This window comes from Pygocentrus nattereri, chromosome 11, assembly GCF_015220715.1.
Source record: "Pygocentrus nattereri isolate fPygNat1 chromosome 11, fPygNat1.pri, whole genome shotgun sequence".
Taxonomy (NCBI): domain Eukaryota; kingdom Metazoa; phylum Chordata; class Actinopteri; order Characiformes; family Serrasalmidae; genus Pygocentrus; species Pygocentrus nattereri.
Window position 1 is genome coordinate 20,932,074 of NC_051221.1, and position 24,820 is coordinate 20,956,893.

General features: G+C 40.6%; 1 protein-coding gene across 7 annotated transcripts in view; it reads left to right on the top strand.

Moving 5' to 3' along the window:
- The window catches only part of dusp8a (dual specificity phosphatase 8a), a 55,960-nt gene that overhangs the window by 20,330 nt on the left and 10,810 nt on the right, over nt 1-24,820 (top strand). The window contains exon 1 of one of the 7 annotated variants that reach the window (XM_017700177.2): nt 21,793-22,229. The exons of the other annotated variants lie outside the window; for them this stretch is intronic. Within the exon in view, the coding sequence (XP_017555666.1) occupies nt 22,112-22,229 (118 nt within the window). The 5' untranslated portion in view covers nt 21,793-22,111. Of the gene's footprint in view, nt 1-21,792; nt 22,230-24,820 lie in introns of those variants that run through there. 7 annotated transcript variants of the gene reach the window in all.

The window sequence follows — 24,820 nt, forward strand, 5'->3', positions numbered from 1 at the left end:
TTTGTTTTGATTTTTATTATCTCTGTGTCACCTGACAACAACTCCAGCCTGACAAGACCAGAACCGCAGATGAGAGAATATTACACCCTTTTTAGACAAAGAACTGTGAAAAAGATAATGAGGTTTCATTGAAATTAGTCGGCCACCAAAAACGTTTGGCCAAATTGGAACCCACAGTTTTCGGCCAAAACAGAATAAAGGCCAGATATTTTTACTAGGAGAATAAACACAGATTAAATAGGCCTGCAGCAAAGTTCAACAGCAATCTAAGATTGAGATTTGAGATTTTATTGATGATGAAAATTACTCTTATTTTTCTTCCCATCTGCTCTCATATCCTACTTGTTTGTGTTTAATCAGCAGAGGGTTAACAGTGGAAATACTGGCTGTGTGAAATTATTCCACAGTGTCTACAAGGGTCGTTAGACAAGTGATTTGTGATTGGTGTTCATGATCTGGATAATCTGTGCCCGAGTATCAAGTGGAGCTACAATTTCCAAGAGATTCTCCACTGCAGGTGTGATACCACTTAAAAACGCAATGTACAGCATGACACGCAGAATACAGCAAAACAGTAGAAGCAGAAAGGAACGTTTCTGTGAGCTTGTCGACGGTATCCTCAGTTTTTGAAAAAACAGTGCAAAGTATAACCAAAAATGTATTAAATTCATTATCTGGGATAACCAACCATTCTCTTTATCAAGAATGCTCAATTTTGTAGGCATATTCTCTAGTAATTTTATAAACTTCATGTTAACTATATGTTTTTTATTTGTTTATTTTTTAATTTCCATTGGCCTTATCAATAATCAACATGCTTTTTCCTCGTTTCCTCAATAAAAAGGCTAAATAAAATTTGGTCTCAGTTTTCAGCCAAGTGTGTCCTGAAGGTTTTGGCAAAGTATTTCATTGCACCACTACAAAGGAATAAATGAGAGTATTAAAAAGCTGCTCACATCTTTATATTATTTTTATGCAGTACTGAATACTTCCCTGACACTCATTTTGAAACCAGTTCAGGTCTGGGGGACCCATTTTCAATGTTTACCAAAAGAAAAAATGATGTGATTTACTATTATTTATTATATCTCAGATTTCTTGATCTTTGATCATTTTCTGTGAAGAACATATTAAATAACACAGTTTCAGTGACTTTACACTGTACACCCCTGTTTTTTATATGTGTGCATGTGTGTGAGGGTGGACAACATGGACAGGCTGCTACTGGCTACAACTGCTAAATGAGACCCCTACACTGGCCACTTGTGATATTTTAAACATTTGGTATTGTTACATAAATTGTTATGGCTGTATTGATTTGAAAAAAAAAAAAACAATAATGTGGTGGATCCACCAGACCACAGAGTAACAAAAACATGAGTTAATTCACACCACACAAGAGTTGGTTAATTCACACCACACCACAAGTATGGGCCGATATAAATGTGAAATATATTTAGCTACTCAAACATTCTTTTACCCCACAGGATGAAACACATAGCTTACAACATCACATCACACGTAGTATATGAGTGCTATTTCACGACTGATTTGTTACAGGACTCATTCTTTTTTATAGTCAATATCCAATTTGAAGATTTTCTGCTGATGTCTTGCTGTTACAAATACCAATTGATACCATCACACAATGTTGCATTTGAGGTCAGAGTTAGAGTTTAGGGTTTACAGTTGTAGATAGAAATGTTATTTTTTTGTTGTTTTTTTTTGCTAGCATGTCCCACCCAACTTCACATTTCTGTCAGGAAAAAAAAAATCTGCCCAACACTGCTGCCTAAAGATACTCCCTGTGTCTAACATTGCTCTTAAAGCCGGTGAGCTCACTCAGCATTCTAATTATGACTGTTGCGGAATAGTGATATATTTTGTCACAGTGGGCAAGTTTTCAGATGTGTGAAGCTGTATGAAGTCCATAAAAAGCTCACAGCCAGCAGTTTCCTCTGTGAAAACTTAAAGCTTTTTGCCTTCTCAAAGCCTCCCTGCTCCAGATATGTCACAACTGAAAAGGAACCCAAAGCTGTTTCAGTCAGGATTTGGAGAAATTTTGGAAACTGTGAACCAGCTTCTACAAATCTTTGATTAGGTCCTCTCACCCCACCCCACCTCATCACTCCCAGTGTGGAGATTATGTCTTCCAAGCCAGGCAGTTATAATGATGCACAAGCATCTCTTTCTGGTAAGCTCCCTTGAAACTCCCCAATTCTTAATTTGTCACACTTAACACCAAGAGCCTTGCTCTTTCTGCGCTCTGTTTCTGTCTGAGTCTGAGACAGCAGCCTGTGTTTTTCCCCGTTGTGCTTCGCCTGTCTAAATTGAGACGCATTACAGAGAGGAATCACACTTATTCCGTTCTGATAGCTGCTGTTTCCACGACGACGGAGCAAGATAATCTCCAGAGGTGAGAGCCAATAGGCTGGGATGGGGCAGCGTGGAAGCTTGTGGAAAAAATGAGGTCAATGGAAGTCAATGTTAGGCTCAGTCAGCTTCCAGCTGTGGGCTCTTTTTGGGGGGGCGGCCTGGTTTTAACCACCCTAAACCGGCTCGGCCATGTGCAAAGGCCTGTTCATGACGAGGGAAGCCCCTGCCCTGCGCTGTACAGGATGTGCCTCAGCTAGTGGCCATTCATCTGCTCCAAGCTCTAAATGATCTTCCAAACACTGCGTGAGATTTGGAGTGAACATGCTGATTTGATTAGGGCCATATTAAGGCAGTTTGGATGACGAACACCTCTTGCTCGCCTTTGATGTAAGCATGAAAGAGAAGCTGGTGTAATTCTGAAGAATGGATGCAGTTCAGTGTTTGTGGTCTTGTGTATGCTCTGTATTAGGCTTTGAGGAGGCCACATGGTTCTTTCTCACAGTGATGTCAGTGCAGACGCTTGTAATCAGTTCTTTCTGGCACGGCCTTTAGATTGGCCCACTAACTCTCTTAGATCTCGCAAGGCGTGGACATCTTGAAATGCCTCCTGTTTTGTGTAGACTCATTCTGCAGGCCCTCTAATGGCAATTCCAGAGAATGGAAATCTTATACGTTTTTAGTTTATATAATTAAAGAAAATGTTTTTTTCCTATAGCTCTGTTAACTGATTAACTAGGACACTGTTGACTTTCTGGTTTGAAATGCTGTGACTGTGTTGAGCTGCTAGCAAGCAATGAGGGGTGATAGGGAGGGTTGAGTTCAATGTCATATATGTGTTTGTTAACAGAAGATGAGATATTTTAGTAGGATTTGAATTTGATGAATTATGCAAAGTTGCAAAGTTATTTTGCAAAGTTGTAAAGATAAATAGGCAAAGTTATTTTGCATATAGGCTTGTTTTGTTACATAAACGTGACTCAAACATCTTAATAACCTGTAAATCAAATGTAAATGCTATTTGTTACAGAATTATTCATAATTATGTAATTGTGCAATTGCATAAGAATATATCAATACAGAAAATTGTCTAACAAAACAACAGTGTCCACCCTAAAATTTTAAGGGTTAACTTAAGCTTGAGGAGGTCTTGGCTTTAGAAACTTTTGATATTATTGATTTTTTCGACATCAGCAATTTGCAGTCATGATGCTTTTGATTACTGTTGCTGCTCACAGTTTGGCCCAAGCTGTAGCCTATAGATGCTCTGTACCCTGCTGTTGTTGATCCTGTTCCCTCAGACACTAGCTGCGTTTCTGCTGTCAGGATGGAGCACACTTGTCTTTTTTTTTTTTTTAAAGAACAATCAAGAAACTACTTCTTTCAATCTTATCTCTGTCTGCAGGATCTGTAGTAAATAGTTATTTAATACGGTCAATTTCCACTCAAAGTACACTTGTAATAGAAACCAGAGGGCAGGTGCTTTAGCTGCAGATAGAGATTGAGTTTTTACATTTGTAGCATTAGGAGTCTTGCCCAGTGACTCTTATAGCATTGCTACCCACTATGGTATTTTCAATGTTCAAAACTTTGTAGACAACTGTTCATCTAGTGTTTTTTTCTGAAATTTGGGGTAGTAATAGAGAATTTGCCCCCTTTCGCTGCATTAACAGCCTCTCCTTTACACTAGATGTTGGAGCACTGCTGTGAAGATTTTATTGCATTCGCTCACAAGGGCATTAGTGAGGTAAGGTACTGGGGTTGGATGATTAGTTCTGGATCACAACACCACTCCAAAGAACCAGTTCCACTGCTCCACAGCTCAGTTCAGGGACCTTTATACCCTTCTCACTGACACTTGGCATTGGGCATGGTGACCTTCATGCACGGTTGCTCCTGAGCGTCCCATTCTATTGCAAGTTCTTTTCTATGGATATTATACAAGTTGTGAGTATGTGCCATTGAACACCTGTGTCAGCAATGGGTACACCCTAAAGTAACTGAATTAACCAATTAGATGGTCTGGATAATTTTGAACATATAGATTATCGCAAAAAAAACATACTGCCAAAGTTTGCAGAGCAGGGGTATTATAGTATCAGGATTCAGAGCCATGCTGCCTTTATTCGCTTCGAATACTGCAGCTCTGCCGTCTTCTTTGCTCTTCCTATGCTCAGAGCTAGATACTCTGAGTGGCAGGGGAGGGGGGGGGGGGTAATGAGGGGAGGAGATGAAAAAGAGGCCGTAAATGAGATCGACAGCATGAAGAAAGGAATAATTATGTCCACTTTTGTCTCGCTGTCTGGGGGAGAGGATTTACTCCCAACACTGTTATGTACATGCATATGCAAGAAAAAAGGATTAGAACACACATACACACACACACACACACATTTGTTTTGAGCTGAAAGAGTACAGTGTTTACACATGCGCACACTCACACACTGGATGACCCTGCGGGTTTTGTTATGCAACAGTGCTGTGGCGCTTACCAATCGATAGAGTAATGATGGTGCTGAGTGGCGTGGGCATGTTACTAACTTGCTAAACAAAAAGGCTCATCAGAAGCAGCAGACTGGTAAACATTACCCATATCAGGGAGCTGCTGGCATGCTTTTATTCCACCAGCAGTTGTTTAGAGAAGATAGGAGGCTGTTTACACACTAATGCTACATTGCCCCCCCACCCCCCCCTCTTCAATGTAGCATAATGCACACAACCCCCCCCCCCCCCCCCCCCCCCCCTACACACACAGGCTCAGTCTGGGTCTGAAGAGGAGATGAGGGAGGAAAGCTCTAAGATTTTTTAATGGCTTAGATAACATCTCAGCAGGAAAGGGGAACCAAATTACAGAACATGACATGAGGGAATCCTAATGTTGATGAACACTACACCCAAATCAGTTAGCTCAAAGCAAACCTTAAGACTGCAGAGCAGTTTACCTGATGCAGATCATGTTATTTATTTCTAATGAATCCCTAGGCTTATTATTTGGCTTTTAATCTTAAAGCATATTTATATATCTATCCATTAATTAGGAAGAACTCCAGTGGTGTAGTGGTGTCTGGATAAGTGGGTTCCCTGCTGAAAAAAAACAGCACCAACCAGCAAACATTTATGGCTGGTCTAGTACTGATCTATTTATGCTTTAGCTGGTCACCCAAATATGATCATGCTGGTTGACCAGCATACCAGCATCAAAACACAACATATGCTGAATTTAGCGGTGATCTGCATATCAACTTTCATTGCTGCTCACCAGCATGCCAGCATCTGAAACATATGCTTTTTTTTGTGGTGACCTGCCATGCTGGTGTATGCTGGTTTTTCTAGCAGGGCATACTGTGCCATCTTAGCACCGCTAATCTTGCAGGGCTAGACGTGACCTTATAAAGAGAATGTCTGGGACAACCAGGGACAGACATTTGTGTTTAATGTGGGTGAGTAGACTTGTTAGCATGGAAACAAACTGAGTATGAGATTTCTAAACCTATCCAGTACCTTGTGTAGGTGGTGCCTTTGTTAACACTGTGTAACAGACAACAAGCCTGTCTTTAGCCCATGGATGTAATGCAAGTTAGCATGGCTGAAAAGTCCCCCCAGCAAACTCCCACCAGGCATGTAGATGAGTTAGCAGAGAAGACATTACACATGGTGAAAATTACTTCTTACAAGAGGACAAACTGTATTGTTAGCTAATGTTCGCAATTTACAGGCTAGCTTGTTTTGTTTGTATTATCGAATGTAATCCAGACATTAAGAGTATGGATTTTGGGAGTGGGTGGGAGAGTGCGTGTCCTTGTTTGCAGCGGTTTTTGCCCCAATGCAGCACCAAAGGTGAACGTTGTCCTGAGACGTGTATTCATGTTACAAGATCACTTCTGGCCCTGAAGTGAGGCACCACCAATGTCTACCTTTCTCACATGTAAATATGTACCATTTTCCTGTATATACTCTAACTAGAGGACCTAAGTCTTGTAGAAAAAATGAACATCAGAAAACATTGCAATGCAGAAAGGACTGCGCTGGTTGTATGACTCTGTTATGATTATCCAGCCATCAGAAGCAGAATCCTTTATTGATCCCAGAGGGAAATTGCAGTTGTTACAGTTGCAACAATTTATGTAAAAGAATAAACACCTAATTTAAAACAAAGATAAAGAGAAATTTGCAATATGTACACAAGATTTAAGTTCTTATGAATGTAGTAAAGTGGTGGTGACTGTGATAATAAATATTAAACATCTAATATAAGGCAGTTCAAATTATTATACCTCAGAGTTATTGCACACAATTATTATTATTACACATATGAACTGTTAGGTATTGAGTTTTGCACAGATGAACCACACTTTGTGAATCACATACTGAGGCAGGAGTTATAGAGTTTGATGGCCACAGGTAAGAATGACTTTCTGTGGTGCTCTGTGGTGCATTTTGGTAGAGTGAGTCTTGCACTGAATGAGCTCCTGTGTCTCATCACTGTTGTAGAGTGGGTGGGAGCCATTGTCCATAATGGGCTGCAGCTTAGACAGTGTCCTCCTCTCCGAGTCCAGTCAACGAGTCCAGCTCCACACCCACAACATCACCGGCCTTGCGGATCAGTTTGCTGAGTCTGTTGGCATCTGCCACCCTCAGCCTGCTTCCCCAGCATGCAACAGCATAGAGGATAGCACTCACCACCACAGACTCATAGAAGATCCTGAGCATAGTCCGGCAGATGTTGAAGGACCTCAGGCACCTCCGAAAATAGAGACGACTTTGGCCCTTCCTGTAGAGTGTGTCAATGTTCTTAGTCCAGTCCAGTTTATTGTCAATATAAACACCCAGATATTTCTAATCCTCCTCAGGTCCACCACCAGTTCCTTTGTCTTTGTCACATTGAGCTGCAGGTGGTTCCGCTCACACCATGCTACGGAGTCCTTCACCGTTGCCCTGTACTCATCCTCATCACCCATGTTGATACATCCAACTATTGCAAAGTCATCAGAAAACTTCTGAAGGTGGCAAGTCTCTGTGCAGTAGCTGAAGTCCGTAGTGTAGAGGGTGAAGAGGAAGGGAGAGAGGACAGTTCCGTGTGGAATTCCAATGTTGCTGACCACTCTGTCTGACACACAGTGCTGCAGGCGTACATACTGTGGCCTGCCAGTCAGGTAGTCAACCATCCAGGGCACGAGGGGGGCATCGACTTGCATCACTGTGAGCTTATCACCCAGAAGAGCTGGCCAGATGGTGTTAAATGCGCTGGAGAAGTAAAAAAAAAATGACCCTCACACAGCTGGCTGGCTTATCCAGGTGAGCGTAAACTCGGTTGAGCAGGTAGATGATTGCGTCTTCAACTCCCAGGTGGGGCTGATTTGCAAACTGCAGGGGGTTCAGAAAAGGCTGGACTATGGGTCAGAGCTGATCCAAGACGAGCCTCTCCATGGTCTTCATGACGTGGAACGTCAGTGCCACTGGCCTGTAGTCCTTGGTGTCACTAGGTCGTGGCGTCTTTGGAACAGGAACAACGCAGGACGTACATTGTTTATAGCCATGCAAGAGTTGCTATAAAAGAACATATTTGTTAAGGACAGAGCATGGATAGGTCGGCTTGCCTGAGTTTTAAGTCTACATTTTAGTTTTCACATTATATAATGTGAGGGTATTGATTGCATTTCCAGAACTTTTCTGACAGTGCTGACATTTGCCATTTCTGTAGTTTGGCTGCAACAGAGTCCTACTGAAGCATGTGCAGACATACTCCTCTTTCTGGCTGCTGATAAGCTGTGCTGAAGCTCCATGTGAACTTGTTCTAGTTGCCCCCAGTGGAATTGGCATGCTATTTCCTGCCTGACAGATAAAAAAAGTTCATTTTTGCTGCTGCTGTTGGAATGCATCTCCCATGTTGCTCCTCTGATTCTTGCTTTTTCCAGTGTAGTGTTAATGCACACACACAGTAAACACACACTCACATTCACACTGTGCACAGAGGAGGTCACAATCCTGAGCTTTCACACCTTGCTCATAAGGGATTTAATTAAATGTGGCGGACCTTCCGCAGAGCTACAATATGTTTTGAGTGTGTGTGTGTGTGTGGCGGTATAGTTATGTGTGTTTGGGTGAATGTAGGTGCATGCAGCCTGCAGATGTGCAGTGATTGTTCTTAATCCCCACCAGCCTGTTGCCATCTGCCTGTGTTTTTGTGTCTGGACAGCAGGAGTGGAGTCACCTTGTTGCGTGTTCGTATGTATATTTGTGCGTGCCAGCCTAACTGCGCCATAGGAACCAGTCATCTGCTGCAGTATTGTGTGATACTGAGCTGTATGGCTACTGGTCATGACTTGTTCCAGCATAATAGGACTTCACAACGTTTTATTCATTACTACATTACAATATTCAAATGAATGCTTTAACAAATCACAGATCATTTTATTGCAGGTTCTGAACATTCTGTCTGTTGTATATCAAGTGGCTGCACCCAAAAACTTCTCCATTACAAGTTTGATATGTTCGAAAATATGACATACATGTTGTACATAGAATACAAGAAAACAACAGAAGTAGAGAGGAAAGTTCTTGCCAGCACCATCTGTAGCCACAGACTTTAAAATGGTGAAAAATCACAAATAATAGTAAATTGCAAAGTAAAACTAAAAATTAATGGAATTCATTGGATTGGATTGGATGACCAATAGTTTTCTGTTGTTGAGGGTGCTTGGTTTTGTAAAAACATCCAGTACATACTGTAATAATCTAATGAATTTATTTTTGGTCACCTAATTGTTGTCCTACTGAAAGAAATGACTTGATTAAACATTAAGTGTTTCTTCCTCTTTACTTTGCATTTTTTACTTTCCGTTCAAAAGAATACATAAAATTTAAAATCAAAAAGTGAACTTTTTCAATTTGGCCTAGTGTGTCCTAATTCTTTTTGTATCGCTGCCAGTGTGAAACTACTAGTGCTTTTTTTCTGTACCAATGTATTAAACCCTAGGAAAAACTACATATTATGGTAGATATCATGTATGGAAAAATGTCTCGAAGTACCATGATGTTATATGTTTCTTTGCCAGATCATCCACCCTTACACATAACCTATAAAATGTCAGTCTTAACTCATTTAATTCATGTTTTTGATGTTTTACAGTATTGTGATGTTTTACAGTAGGTATATTGTTATTGTAATATGCAGCAATATGATCACAATATTATGCTTTGTTCTCATCATGCAGCCCTGCTGTGTAGAGTCTGGAGCAAGGTGTGGTTGCATTACAATACATCTTAATCTGGATCTCTTTCACCAAACCTGGTTAATAGTTAACAAAAGAAAGAAGGGATGACGTCGACACATGATGGAAGATTATGTGCGATTAAAGTTGAAAGCGGCCTTTTGCTTTGATGAGGCGGAGTGAAAGGCTGTAACTGGACCTGTTCTTCTCCTCCCTCTCTCTTTCACTGTCGCTCTCTCTCTCTTTCTCATCGTGCTCCTTTCATCTCCTCTCACTTCAGCTGAATGTAAAGGTGAATGCAGTTTTGTGTCATTCCACTAAACCTTTTATACCAACAGGTCATTTCTCATTGGAGTGCGTGTTTGTGCGTGTGTGCGTGTGTGTGTGTGCATGTGTGTGTGTTTGTGTGTGTTTGTGTGTGTGTGTGTGTGTGTGTGTGTGTGTGTGTGTGTGTGTGTGTGCTTCCATCCACACAGTGATATATAGGAGCCTGTGGTGGATGATGTTTATCCCCAGACAGTCAGATCCACAATGCTCCATCAGCCACTTCACACAGCATGTCCAACCCTGTACACATCCCAACCTCCTTTTCACTCTAATGTTTTCTAGTCACTGTCAGTCCAGATAAAACCTAAAGAAAGGGATTTATTATAACCATTAAACACACGTACTTCTACTTATTTTTAGGCACTATTCTAGTAAATCAAGGCCAAATCAATATCATTAACCTCTAATGATAAGGCAGTGGATCTAGAGTGATCTAATGCTTTAATTTAGAGTGATCTAAATTAAGTGCAAAACTAAGGTATTTCCTGATTTCTCAACATTTCTGCATATTTAACCTGCCTGTCAAATTTGATGTTTCTATAAACATTTCTTTGTGATAATGCAGCACAGAAAAACAATTCAGACATCTCCTGAGTCTGTAGAGTCTGCCCTTTCAGGTCCATCTTATCATGAAATTGTATGTGACTCCCATCCGGTGTTATGAGGCTATGAAGAAGGGTTGAGAAGCACGTCATTTGCCTCTCACGATGTGTAATTGGTGGATTTGTGTGTCCATCTACATTTTGTGTGAAACTGACCAGTGAACACTGAGAAAATCACTAAGGACTTTAGAAACATAGAGGCTCTTAATTTGTCATCAGACACATGCGAAGCTGCTACAGCGGTTTTGGAAGGTAGCAAAGAAGATAATGGAGTATTTTTGATATGAAACGTTTTTATAGGAAAAGATACAAATATGTTGTGTGATGACTGAAATTGTTTTACAATAGTTTTGGCCTAAAATGTTAGTGGGCAGAATAGTTACCAAAGAAAATGAAGTTCTTTTTCAATTTTACATCTGGTTTACTGTTATCAACATATAAAAATTCAGATGAGGCTATATTTATGTTGTAGACCAGTGTCTCCTGGTTCCTATCACCACCACCGTAAAGAAAATCTGAGTTGGTACGTTCCTCTACAGTGTACTATTTCAGATTAAACCACTGCAATGACTTTATTTCTCTCCTAACAATTCAATTGTACATTATTTTCAGCAGAATTCCCCTGGCTAATAGACCACATTTGCTGTTTTGCTTCTTTTGCCAAACTGCTCCTTTAAGCACACTTATCCTAGGGGAAGTCGTTAGACTGTCCTCAGAACAGTGTAACAGATAAACTACAGTAGCTCCTGCTTCTCTGTCTGATTTACTGTCTGTCTAACCCATGTGCATTACAGCAAAGTGCTGTGTGGCCTAATCAATGATTTCATTGAGAAGGAGCCGCTGGTGCCATTAGAGTGGTGAGGTAAGCTCCCGAGGGGGGATCATGCTGCGTTATTGTGAACACACACACACACACACACATACATATACACACAAACTCACTCTCTCTGTGTAGAGAACACTGCTCTATTTTTAGTGCAGGCCTCTGTGGTCATCACATCTGGCGCCGGCCGCCTGCTTTTGCACCAATGCGCTCTCAACTGATCGCTCTAATAAACACAAGTATACACCCAAACGTATTCATTCTCTTGGTCTGCAAAGGTCAGTGTTATTCTGCCCTTTTTTTAAGGTGGTGCCCACGCTGAACCTTTGACATTCTCTGACACACATATGTGTGCTCGAACACATATGGTTTGTGGTGTACAGAAATGACCAGTGCTTGTCTTACATTGGCCCTTCTGTTTACTTGGCCTAGCTTCTTCATAGGCACGTAGGCCTCAAATTATATGTGTTATGTCAATTCCCAGAAACTACATGAGGAACTGAATAGATGTCTGGTGCTGCCAAATTCCTTCAGCATGACGTGAACCCACCACTCTTTCCTCTCCTCTTCTCTCCTCTCCTCTGCTGTCCTCCTTTGCCCTGAGCTTTTGCTTTTCATTTTTCTTTCTTGCAAAGTTCTGCTCCTCCAGTAGGCCGCTGCCTGCTCAGATGCCAGCTGTTATGTAGCTGGATGAGCACACTGGCCTTTTTTCCCTTTCTAGGGCACAGAGGAAAGCAGGGTGGAATCTCTGTGTTAACAGTGCTACTCCACTTTTGCAGTAGGAAAGTTGGCCCTTTTGCAGCGATCAGTCCTGGCGCCTTTGAGAATTCCTCCTACTTCAGACTGCCTTTTGCGTAAGAGAGCTAGTGGGTACTTTTTTGTTGTATTTCAGGATGGTTTCAATGTGCCAGTCAAACTCAGGTGATTGCATGTATCTCCCATTGAAGATTCATCTTAGGCCTATACATAATTTAAGCCCTTGAGCCTTAGGCTTATTATTCAGTTATGAAGCTTAAAATGTATTATTCAGTAAGTACTCATAGTAGCTAGTGTGTGTGAAGGGTTCTGTTTCAAAATGCATTATATACAATGTTCAAGAATTTTATTTATTTCATGATACATTGCCTACCTATCCTAGATGTGTTTTCCATTATACACCATCTATTCTTTTTTTCCAAAACTCATTATATCCAAAATCGTTACATGAAGATATACAACATTTTGAAATGAAACTATATGTAACAATTGAAATGTCAGTTATGTAATTATGATAGACCCCAGAGCTGGTAGTTTGAGATCCCTGGTTTTAGGGATTAGGACACTAATTCTGGCGCTAAACAATCATTCCTTAGGTTCATTTCCTTAATCAAAAAGAGACCTTACTACATTTCACCTTACTACCATACTAGATCTTGTTTACCTGTTTGTCCCTAGCACTGCATTGGCAACAGTGGGATGTCTGCAGGGGGGTTAAATTAATCTTCAAACACTCTATGAATTCCAGGAAAAGTACAGAAAAACACAGGAACACACACTCTAACACGCATACCCGCGTTTGCTGACACACAGAATGCTGTTGACGTAGCACTAGCGCTCATTTCCTGATAAAGGCCGGAGATCTTTCCATTCCATCCTGGGCTAAATTTGGATTTTCCAGCCTGGCCTAAGGCCCCATGTGAAGAATGCAGACTTTGTCATCATTTTAGAGTCTCCAAGTCTTCTCGATAGAATTCCTGCTCCCACCCTCCCCACTAGAGCCCCCAGCCTGCACATCCTCCCTGTTGTGTAACCCTCTGGAGGCCCCTCCACTGCTCCACATCAGATGACATCATGACTCTCTAGGGTTACAGCAGGATCCATCTCTCTGTCGCTCTATCTCTCGCTCTCTCTCCCTCTGTCATTTCTTTGTTCTTTTCTCCTTTCTCTCCTCTTCTATTTTCTTTCATCTCTCCTTTCTCTATCTTCTTTTTCTTTTCTGTCTCTGTTCTCTTTGTTTCTCTCACTACTCTCTCTCTGTTCTGTAACTCTTGTTCTTTGTTCTGCCTTCTGTCTCTTATTCCTTCATTATTTCTCTCTCTTTCTTTCTTTCTTTCTTTCTTTCTTTCTTTCTTTCTTTCTTTCTTTCTTTCTTTCTTTCTTTCTTTCTTTCTCTCTCTCTCTCTCTCTCTCTCTCTCCCTCTCTCTCTCTCTCAACTGCTCCACTTCAGCTTAAAACTTGCAGCTGGCCTGTTCTCTCTGGAGAGGCTGCACTCATACACTGGAGTTAATGTCTGAAAAGTTGTCTGTCGTGTCATGAGATCAGTTTCCATAGAACTCCTTAAATATTTAACTAATCGCCATTAACATGATGTAGCCATAGTGCTCGTTTAACTCGCTATACTGTTTGCATTGCAGTGTAGTTTGTCCGGGTTTAGACAGAGATGGATGGTGCTGTCATGGTGTAATGTCCACTCATGCTTGTGCCATTATCACATTTGTTGTCTCCCGGTGATGTCATCATTGCTCCATGTTCCAGCTATGAGAGCTTGACTAAACTCACATACCACTCTGCTCTCAGCTACACATCTCAACACAGATATCAAACATTAGTTTGCAGAACTCAAAGAATAATCTGGCCATTTGAGGCAAAACCTTGATTTATTTCCAGTTAAATGTGCTAGAAGTACTCTACTAACATTTTATATCCAAATATTTATAGCACATTCAGTATTTCTTCTGAAATCAAGAGTATTTATAGAGACTTTGTCCCCTTTTGATGCAGTAACAGTCTCTATGCTTTTGAGTAGGCTTTGCATTAGATGTTTGAACATTGTTGTGAGGATTTGTCTGCATTCAGCCACAAGAGCATTAGTGAGGTCAGGTACCGATATTGAATGATTAGTTCTAGCTCATTGCCAAGGTATTGGATTGTCCATCACTTCAGAGAACTCTGTTCCACTGCTCCACAAAACAGCTGTTTGGTGACAGGCTCATGAACATCCATAGACTGTTCTATTAGCAATGCTTTTCTGTCTGGATGGTTTTGGACATATAATGTACATCACCAGGTGATGATAATGACCTACACTTTACTGAAATATTACTTATTTAATATTTAATATTGCTACTCATTACAACTATTGCCAAAAGTAAGTAAACTGAAAGCAAAAGATATGTCATATACATTTGATACTTTTTTCAGTGTGGACCGTAGATATTAAAAACAGAAATGGTTGTAACGTGGGATGAGCTCACCAGCTAAAAATATTCTAGGAGCCTGATATAGAAGTTCGTGTCTGCGGTCTTTATGATCATCTCTGTACAGCGAAGGAAGAGGAACGCGATTCTGACTCACAGACAGTATGACACATTGGAGTGTCAGTGTGTAACAGTGACTGTTAGTCACAGATACAGCATGTCTGAGGAAGCACTGACCTGGGACCTGTATGACTGTATGGGCTATAAAAGCTCACAGGCTTTATTTAGAGTGCAAGGTTGTCGCAGAACTGGGCTGAACTGGGAACTGTAATTTTCATTCAGTCTTGCTTTTTTGGGTGTTAACTAAAATATACTGAGTGGTTAGCAATTCTGTACAAATATCAACTGCCATAGTGCAACATTCAGACAGTCAGATATAGTATATAAACGACAACTGCATATGCTGGTAATACTTAACAAATTCTCAGTTCATGGGTCCTGTATGAGGAAACAGGGTAAGCCAAGCTCCATACTAATTATGTTTGTGCTATAAATATGACAGTGCTCTCAATACTGTACACTTGACACCCATATATCTTATATTATCTCCAGTTTAATTCCCATTTCAGTCCCCTGTAGCTGAATTAATGACCCACTGCTGTGACAACTGCACAGTGTGACAGGAAGCAACTGGGTAGCCTCCAGTCTCCTTACTTACTGTTCTAAGCTTACTTTCGTATTGTCGCTGTCAGAACCAAACTCTGAAATCATAACTTCACAGGATAATGAAAAAAGGTTCTAAAGGGGGATCATACTAATTATAAACATCTGCATCTGTGTAATTCTGTGGTTGAGTGGTTTCATGTGAATTGGTTCATTGTAGAGAAACATACTGTTAAAATTAGCCATTTTATTTACTTTTCAAAAACCATCATAGCCTATGTGTGTCTTCTGAGGTTGTATATGTGATGTTTCAGGACTAAAAAATTCCCCTTTAACTTGTAATGAAAATGAATATAACAAGATTTGAATCTACATAATTTTGGACCATTTATATTGGTCCATTCCTAAAAGACGATTGCCATTTTCAAATCATGTTAAAAAAAAAATGCAAAGACAGAGAATTTTGCTCTGACAGAGACGATATATCGTAGCTTATAGCCTCTAGTGGTGTTTCTACCAGCTGGAGAAGAGTTTGTCCTGGATCATTTCTCCAGTGTTTCATGCATTGTAAGAGCCAAGTCAGGGTGAAGGCAGGTGTCTCCAGAAAACTGCTGTTAGTTATGTGTGCTGGATTGTTGAAAGCTGATCTGAGTATAGCGCTCAGTTTGACTGAAGGGTAGCTAATTAACGCAGAGCTGATTGCAGTTGAGGAAGCAGGGGGTAATTCTGCTGTCAACTCCAGTTCATCTGAGTAGTGTCCGCCTGGTCATTAGTATCCTACATGACAGACAGGCCATCTGTCTCGGAGAGGTTTCAGTATGCCTGTCACTTCACAGCATGAGAATAATTAGTATAAAATATAACACATACTATGAAATCGTCAGTGCCGTAACAAAACTATGTAAGGGTGAGTAATATGACAATATTTTTATTTATCATGATAAACTATATCAAGATAGAGCAGTACATTGTGTGAAACTGTGAGTAATAGTCACTGTATTTATATTTTTCGATAATGTTCTTAAATGTGGCACTACTGGTTCTTTTTGTCTGTTCCAGTTAATCAGATCTCAGACAGAAATAAACATGAGCATAGTGTGTATTAAGAAAATGTGTCATGACATGCCTCATGAAGTAGTTTTTACATATCACCCACCATTAAAAAAAAGATTAAAAATCTCCAGAATGTAAACTTCTACAGGAAATAGAAAAATACATTTTAATGTAGGTTAATTCCGCATAATAGCAAACTACCACTCCAGAAATGATATTGCATGAAAGTAAACCTACTGTTAATACTCATAAGAGTACCAATAGCTAATCCTACTGTACTTCACTACTGCAAAAACAGCTTAGCTACCACATTGGACAAAGCTTGTTTGCGAGGGGTGTTTAGCTGAGGTTGTCTGTCTTGTGATGTGGACAGCATTGTTAGCTTGTGTGTAGCAAGATTCATATTTTGGCTCCTAAATGACCTCATAATTCAGAGGATTCAGTGACATTCAGTGGAAAAAGGTATGTGGGATAAAAACACGCTGAGTTCGGAATCATTTTGCTTCAGTGGTCATTCATCTTGAAATGTTTGCACAATGTAAAGTTGTTTGCACAATGTAAATTCTCTTTGGAAAAAATGTTAAATTGGATCTTTAAAAAAGGGTCAAAATATACTTGAGTGGCCATCAGTACACTTGAGAGCGTTGTGCCCAAGTGTAGCCTATGTTTGGGAAGCACGCTAGTGTGATGTCAAAGTTTAGCCCTAGCATCATATAACAGCCCACTCCCCAGGCCCAACATTGACCTCTATGCTGAGTGTCCTCAGACTAATGCTAATGTGTTAGTGTCACATGTACTGCAAGGCATTTTAAATGTTGTGGATTATTATTATTATTATTATTATTATTATTATTGTTTAGCATGTGAATAAGATGACAGAAAAGTTGGCATGTAAAATCAAGTGCTTCTCTGGGCACGTGTGTCACATTGAATGCTACCGGCAGGTGGTCGCCAGGGTAATTTCAGGATGCTGACGTTAGACTGCCACTGTGCTTTAAAAGGAACTGCAGACCAAAGCAATACAGGCAGATTTTAATCTGATAGTTGTGTCATGCACTTAAATTCTTCCCACATCAGTTGGGAGAAAGAAAAACGATAGCCCTGTGTCTACTACACACACAAAGCTCTTGTTTCTCTCTTTCCATGACTTCATCCAGCAGCCTGCTCGTGGCTTTGTGTACATAAGATGACCAGATGCTGACGTGTGCTGCCGACATGCATTACCAGTGTAGCTGTACTGTAGTGGGGAACCCTGTGATGCTCGGAAATGAGAGTTTACTGCACTAAGGTTCCATAGTGTATAGCTGTTTTAATAACTAACTATTTTGACATCAGACTTTGATGACATCAGTTATTGTAGAAACTGCGTAGAATTATTTTTTATTTGTACAGTATATTTACAGTACTTATGGCTGCCAATTTTGTATTCTGTTTTAGCTAAAGCATTCACCGTTGGTGGATAGTCATCACTGCTGAACTCCCCTGTAATGGCTACTGATGGCCTGTAATGTAAATCTGTGATGTAATTTCTGAAAGAAAACTGGCGTTTGTCACTATGTATTTTTTGTTAGATTTTTTTAATCATCATATTTCAGTTTTTGCAAATATTGCTATGCATGTGTTCTTCTTGCACCCAGTGCTCTACAAAGGGAGAGACGTATTCAAGACTGTTCAAATGTATTTATGAACATTTTTCATTTTTAAACTTTTGTGTAATTTTTATAGTTAATTTGTTTTACTAAATGTAGATTTATGTTCTGTTGCTTACTTCTTGTGGTCAAATTGCAAGTTAAATAACAGTGATGTGTGCTGAAACAAATTCTGTTGTGGACTGTTCTGTGAGATATTCCAGTGTTGGACACAAAATTAATTTGTATAGATTTATAGAGACAACATTTCATTTGTCTCAAGTATGATTAATGAAATTTTCAGTTTATGATACTGGCCTTGGCCATAATTAATTGTTGATGATCAATTATTGTATCAGCCCCTTTCATATCAGTGCATTTCTACCTCTAACCAATGCTTGAATTATTTTTTTGTCTGGGCTGTGTGCATTGGGCCAATCACAGCATCCAACAAATGTGAATAATTTTATAATTATATAATTAGAATTATAGTTCACTCCTCCCGTGACCCTGAGGAAGAAGCGGCTTAGAAAATGGATGGATGGATAGTTCAGTCCTTAATCAAGGCACGTCATGGATTCACCAATGTGTTTTCAATACATTAAAATCTGCATCATGCTACATTGCCCCTAGGTGTGAGTGTCTGTGATTGTGTATGTCTGTGTGTCTGCCCTGTGATGGACTGATGACCTGTCCAGGGTGTATCCTGCCTTCATCCCAATGACCGCTAGGATAGCTCCAGCACCCCCATGACCCAGAAGGGCAAGCAGTTTGTGTGTGAGTGTGAGTGTGTGTGTGTGTGTGTGTGTGTGTGTGCGCGCAAGCGTCAATGTGTGTGAGTGATTCTTAACCTTTGAATGTACAAGATGGAGTGTTTCATCCATATCATGCAGTGCTGACCAGATCTACTACCTTCATTCTCCCTCTGAACACAAGCTTTCTATTGCTAGAGCAATAATTAATTTTAAAAAATGTAAATTTTTACATTTTAAATCTTAACACTTTTTTTCAAATATCAGAATTTACTGCAAAAAGCTAAAATATCAGAATTTACTGCAAAAAGCTAAAATATCAGAATTTCACTTTACCACAAATATCTTTCAGCCTGACTAAACACTGTTTTTCTCTGTGACTGTGGAATCCTCTGCTGTGGTCTTTATTAAGGATCAGATGATTCTTTGAAATCTGGACCAGTGCCAACAATCAATATTTCCTCATCCTGTCAATAAGAATGTCAATATATTGTGCATCCCTGGTGGCCTGCTTTTATTTATTGTGCTTGATGGGATTTTCACACACACAACACACACAGAGGGAAGGATGCACACACACACACACACACAGAGGGATGCATGCACACAAGCGCACACACATGCACACCCGCTGAGGCTCATTTTGAGTGATAGGAGCCCCTTGGCTGGAATTAAGTTTTGCTCCCCCACTGGAGACTAGCTCACACCTCAGGCTCGACAGCTGGGGCCTCCACAGCCATTACATCATCCTCCCTTCCATCGGCTGATCACATGTCATTGATACACCTGCAACCAGCAGCATCAACATTGAACCCCCCCAACACACACACACACACACACACACACACACACACACACACACACAGAGACACCTCTGAAACTGCTCTTTACAATGCAACACAATGAACAGTGTAGAGGTGCAAAAATCAGGACGCATCATTCTGAAAATGCATGGATTTTTGAATGTTGTTATATGTTATAATTATTAGTTAAGTATGTACTATTTTTGTAGGAATCTAAAAAAGGTTGGTGTATTGTTATTCTTGTCAGTATTCCACTTCAGTAAAATAGTTCCTTCAGTAACATCATGTTTTCAGCATAACTTTTAGGAAATCATGAATTTGATTGTCGTGGTGGTCTAAATAGTCTTGGTCGTAATTGAGTTGTGGTAACATTTCCACAATATCGTGATGCATGGAATCAATTACTAAAGACTATCTAATTGAACAGTATTGAGGTCAGAAAGTAACGTCTCAGCCACAACCTCATCCAACTGCAATTACAGTCAACACACACAGGCAGGAGGCACACTCTTGCTGCTAGTGATTGTCCTCTGTGTGCCTTTTTAATGCTACTGTGGTTTAGAATGACCAGGCCACTCAGGGCTCTCAGCCTCAGCTCACTTCCTTGTTTATGAACATAACACACTCACCTCTGCACAGATCTCATAACACATTGCATGTGATTTTAACACAATAACAGCTCACCCTCCTGTTTAGCAGATATGTAAAAAGATTGTAGAATTTTCTTTTTACAGACCAGAAGCATCGTATTATGGTAGGTGAGCTGAAATAATTTACAGTACTGCCATCAACCTTAACCTCTTAATCTAAAGAAAATGATTCATTCTCTCTTGAAAGACTTTTAGATAGACTTATGCATTCAATTTTTAATGGTCAACAATACCTCACATTTCTGATGATGCTCTATATGGTTATGTATATGTGGCTTATAGACTTAATAAGTGGACAAGTGTGTAGGCTACACTAAGCTACCGGTACTTGTGTAGATGCATATACAGTTGCAGAATAATGGCCTCTTAATGCCCCGAATCGAAATCAAGTTGAATCATGACTGTGTTTCATGTGGATCATGACATAAGTTTGAAATATTATTTGACGCTAAGACATCCTGATGCTAAGTTATGTAGTTATAAGAGTGAACTATTGAAGTGTGGAATCACATGTAGGCCCTTATAGTTAATGGGTGGCCAGAAACTTGCACTGTCCATCTCATCCATCATACACATTCACACACAAATTTACATATCGAACTCAGGAAAGCTGCACCCCTCCATTAAGCTCATTGACAGCATTTTGGTCCAAAGGAGCAGCACGGAGGCCGGATATGGGGCATGGCAGCTCGCGGCATTGTGTCTGTCTCAGCATACTGCCATATGCCTCCATCACATTTACTAGGCCTGGACGCAGGGCTGCTGACAGACATCATACTGATTAGCTGTATGTTGTAAATGGCACTGCCTACTTCAGCCTCTCTTAATTGCTTGTGCTAAGAGGGAGATCTATAGCTGGAGTGTGCTGCTGCATGACCACCATGCTTCAAAGTGGATACACAGTGGCTGTTTCTGTAAATTGGCCAGATGGAAAGAATGACTGGCCTACCTATTTAAAGCATTTGTCCAGCACAAATGATAGCATCTCTGGGCAGTTTTTAGTGGCTCGTAATCCATTCCAGTCAAGGGCCTTTGGTCTGTGTCCGAGTGGCCTATAAGACAGCCAGGCTTAACCTTAATCAGCATATAAACTAGGGCTGCACATGATGCTGAATTAAACTGCTGGTATAGATGAGGGAACTAGCTAGTGTAAAACTTTCTTGGAAATGAGCAATGGCTACGGAAACAACACTTGCGCCAGCCAAAGGAAATAGGAAGTATGCGTGTCGTTCTGGCAGCGTTTAGGAGGATGAAGGCAGGCTGGAGCTGAGGTTTATGTCTGCCAGATGAGAATAGATATAGGATTTTCTTGAATGGTCTTCAGGTCATACATTTTACACCATACAAAACAGTGCTGCAAAGCTGAAGCTTGACAGCCATAAGGAGCTACAATTCTGGAATTTCGTGCTCAAAAACCACATGCCATGCTCGTGGCTTGACCATCTGAGACAAAAAGCGAGGTTTTGCTGAAAAATATCCAGTGGGCCCCAAAGGTGGCTACATATTTGCTGGGTGAGTAAGGAATGTGGTTGCATGCCTCACGCATGAGCCAGGATTCTGCTCTGAGCCCGAGAGAGAGAGAGAGAGAGAGAGAGAGAGAGAGAGAGAAAGCGAGCAAGCGAGCAGTCTGTACTCACGGCAAATGAGCTCATTCACTCTTAGGTCACATAAGGAAGAGAGGAAGAGAGAGAGATATAGAGAGAGAGAAGGAGGGAGGGAGAGGGTGGGGAAGCGAGTCAGTCAGAGAGAGAGAGAGTGAGCGCGTACAACAATAGGGAGCTCCACTTTCAGTTGCTGCCACACAGAGTGCGATCGAGGAACAATCAGGATTCTCTCCCTGCGCTCCCTCTCTCCCATCGGTGTGGACACACAGCTGGTTTTCCACTTTTTTCCAGATTGGTTTCGACTCCATTCTTGGAATTCCAGTTTCTCTGCTTGTATTTTTTTTTTTTTTAGTTTTTTGGTCTTAATGCCCGATGCCTTGTTCATGGCTGTGCTGACTGTGAGCAGGAGCAGTAGCGTGTTGTAGTGTGGTGTGTGGAGTTGCGGATGCCTCTGGACGTGGTGCTAGCCGCTCCTGAGCAGCGCTTCTGGTCAGACTCTCGGCGCACAGACATGAGGCTGAAGATCAGGGTGCGAAGGATGAAGGAGGCGAGAGAGCTCAGAGGTGTGTATTTGGACAACCTGGAGCTGACCCCCTTACAGCCCTTTAACGCTTACTCTACGGACTCTTTCTTTCTTACTTGCTTGCTTTGTTATCATTTATTATTTCTACAGCTTTTATTGCTGTTGTTATATCAAAAATCTCATAACTCTGTTTTGTTTAATTTTAGTTTGAAGCATACTTTTTTGAGTACCAGCTGTCCGGTACATTGTGTTAAGTTTTTGATGAGTGGACCAATAGAAGTGGTCCAGAAATGCTTGCATTCACATACATTAATTTTTAAATTATTTTTTTAAGAATGCATGATGATAGCAGAATCATATCAGTACTGGCAGATGTGTGCTTAAAAAGTAAATACCGCTATTAGACAATTTGACTGGTATTTCAAACCAGTGTCTGATGTATTTATTGCATGGAAGAGCAAAACGTTTAGGTAACACTGGACTACTGTACTAAAATATCTGTACATGCATGTTATATTCTTTGTAATACTAATCCAAGTAGACAAGAGTCTCAATTTCTATATTTTATAAATATCTATGTTTCAGTATCAGCATGTGCAGATATGCAAATGTTGGATAACAGCATTGGCCCACAATTCCCATATCAATGCATCCTTTCTTCTTGTTTCTCCTTGTCCTGTAAAGTTTGGAGATGCTGGATTTTGTTATGATAGTGATGTATTCTTTTTGTTTTTGCCACTGTTTAATTAATTTCACTCTCTGTGCTTTCTGTCTTTGTTTCTTTCTTTGTTTCTTTCTTTCTTTCTTTCCTCCTTGATACAGATAAATAGCTACTCTTTATGAATGCTTAGAAAACTGACACACTTTTTACTTGATGCGCTTCCCTCTCTTGTGCACCGGACATAAGCTGCACTGTGGAAAGTTGTTTGCCTTGCACGGTGCAGTGGGTCACTAATCCTGAAGAAAAGCCATGGTGGAGAAATTATTTTCTGATAAGCTAACACAGAAAGAATGCCTCTTGCATTGTGTCATGCACCATTACATCGTGCACAGGAGTGTGCATGCGCACGCGTGTATGTGTGTGCACCACACAGAATGTGTGTCTTTGTGCAAACAGGAGCGTGTATGCATATGAGTCACTGTATTTGCATTGTACTTTGTCACTGAGCAGCAGTTAAACGGTTGCTGTTATCATGCCATTCACTTTTATTACAAGATTGCTGCGTGTAAGGTTTCTGGATTGCTTTTAGGAAGAAGTGCAGTAAGGTAATAGAACTAGCAGTTAATGGCTCGGTTACATGGCGCCTCGGGACTTTATACTCTGCTAATCTGTCAAGCATGACATGCAGCACCAGCCCTGCTGCGCTTAATGTTCCTCATTGTGCGTTGTGCATGTGTGCTATGATGTCATACAGGCCTCATTGAAATGGTAATAAGAGTGTGTGTGTGTGTGTGTGTGTGTGTGTGTGTGTGTGTGTGTGTGTGTTCAGATGGAGGGGGACAGATGGAGGCTGCTCCTCAATGGCGTCATGTCTTCTGCATCTGGAGGCTGAAGAGCAGTGGGTGGGGGTTAGGGTTTGTGTGGGGGTCTGTATGAGCTCCATTCAGTTCCATCAATGCCTTTGGACTGGAGCCGTTGAATGGAAGTGTGTGTGTGAGGCAGAGCCTATAGAGAAAGTTTGGCTGAAAAGATACACACTAAAAGGCTGCTAGTGACGGAGGTCTTGTGCCGCAGGGCATGTGGAGTGATGTCAGACGGCAAGGTTAATGCACTCTGTGTCCAAATGCTTCCCTTATGCTCTATACATTATTTTAACAAAGGAAAACATCTATTTAGGTCATGACTGTGGGAATAGCACAGGGGTTTAGGCCTGTCATGTAACGTCAGTGGACAGTGCGGTGAAGTTGGTTACCCTTAGAAGTCGAATGATATTACTTTTGTTGTGCTGTAGTGATTACTAGGGATGGTACAATAGTACTTGTTCTTTTTTGATACTGATACCAATATTGAAAACTCAAGTATCAGCCAGTGGCGATACAATATTTTTTGTTAAAAAAAAGCTTTAAAATTAGCTGTTTTTTAATTGAAGCACTTGCTCAAACTATTCACAGTAAGCAGTGCACAGACAACAAAGGAGAGAGTGATTTTTTTAATACAGCATTACATTGAATTCATTCTTTTACATGATTACATATTTGAATACATAGTAAGCAACACAGGTCAGTACATTCACAGTTAAATCACATGCTCACATTCACATTTTAAAATATTTTTTTTAAAAAGTGCATCACAAGACCTGTACAACATTTCTTCACATTCAAATCTTAGATTATTTCTTTCAGAGTGCTATAAGTATCGAATACTAGGCTTTAATCAACAGCACTAACTGTGACTTGGATTAAAATGCACCTAAATTCATTTTGTAAAGATATGATAAAAATAGCGACTGAGCATGACAAATAGCTCCAATAATAGAATTCAGTGCAATCCCACATCAGCAGCTGGGCTTGCTGAGGTGTGAATTGAGTAAGCTGAGAGCAGGCACTGAGGCAGCCGCTTAGCTGGATTGAGAACTGCACACAGCTTGTGTCCAAAATGAGTGTCTCTGTACCTGCCTGTGTTATGCACAA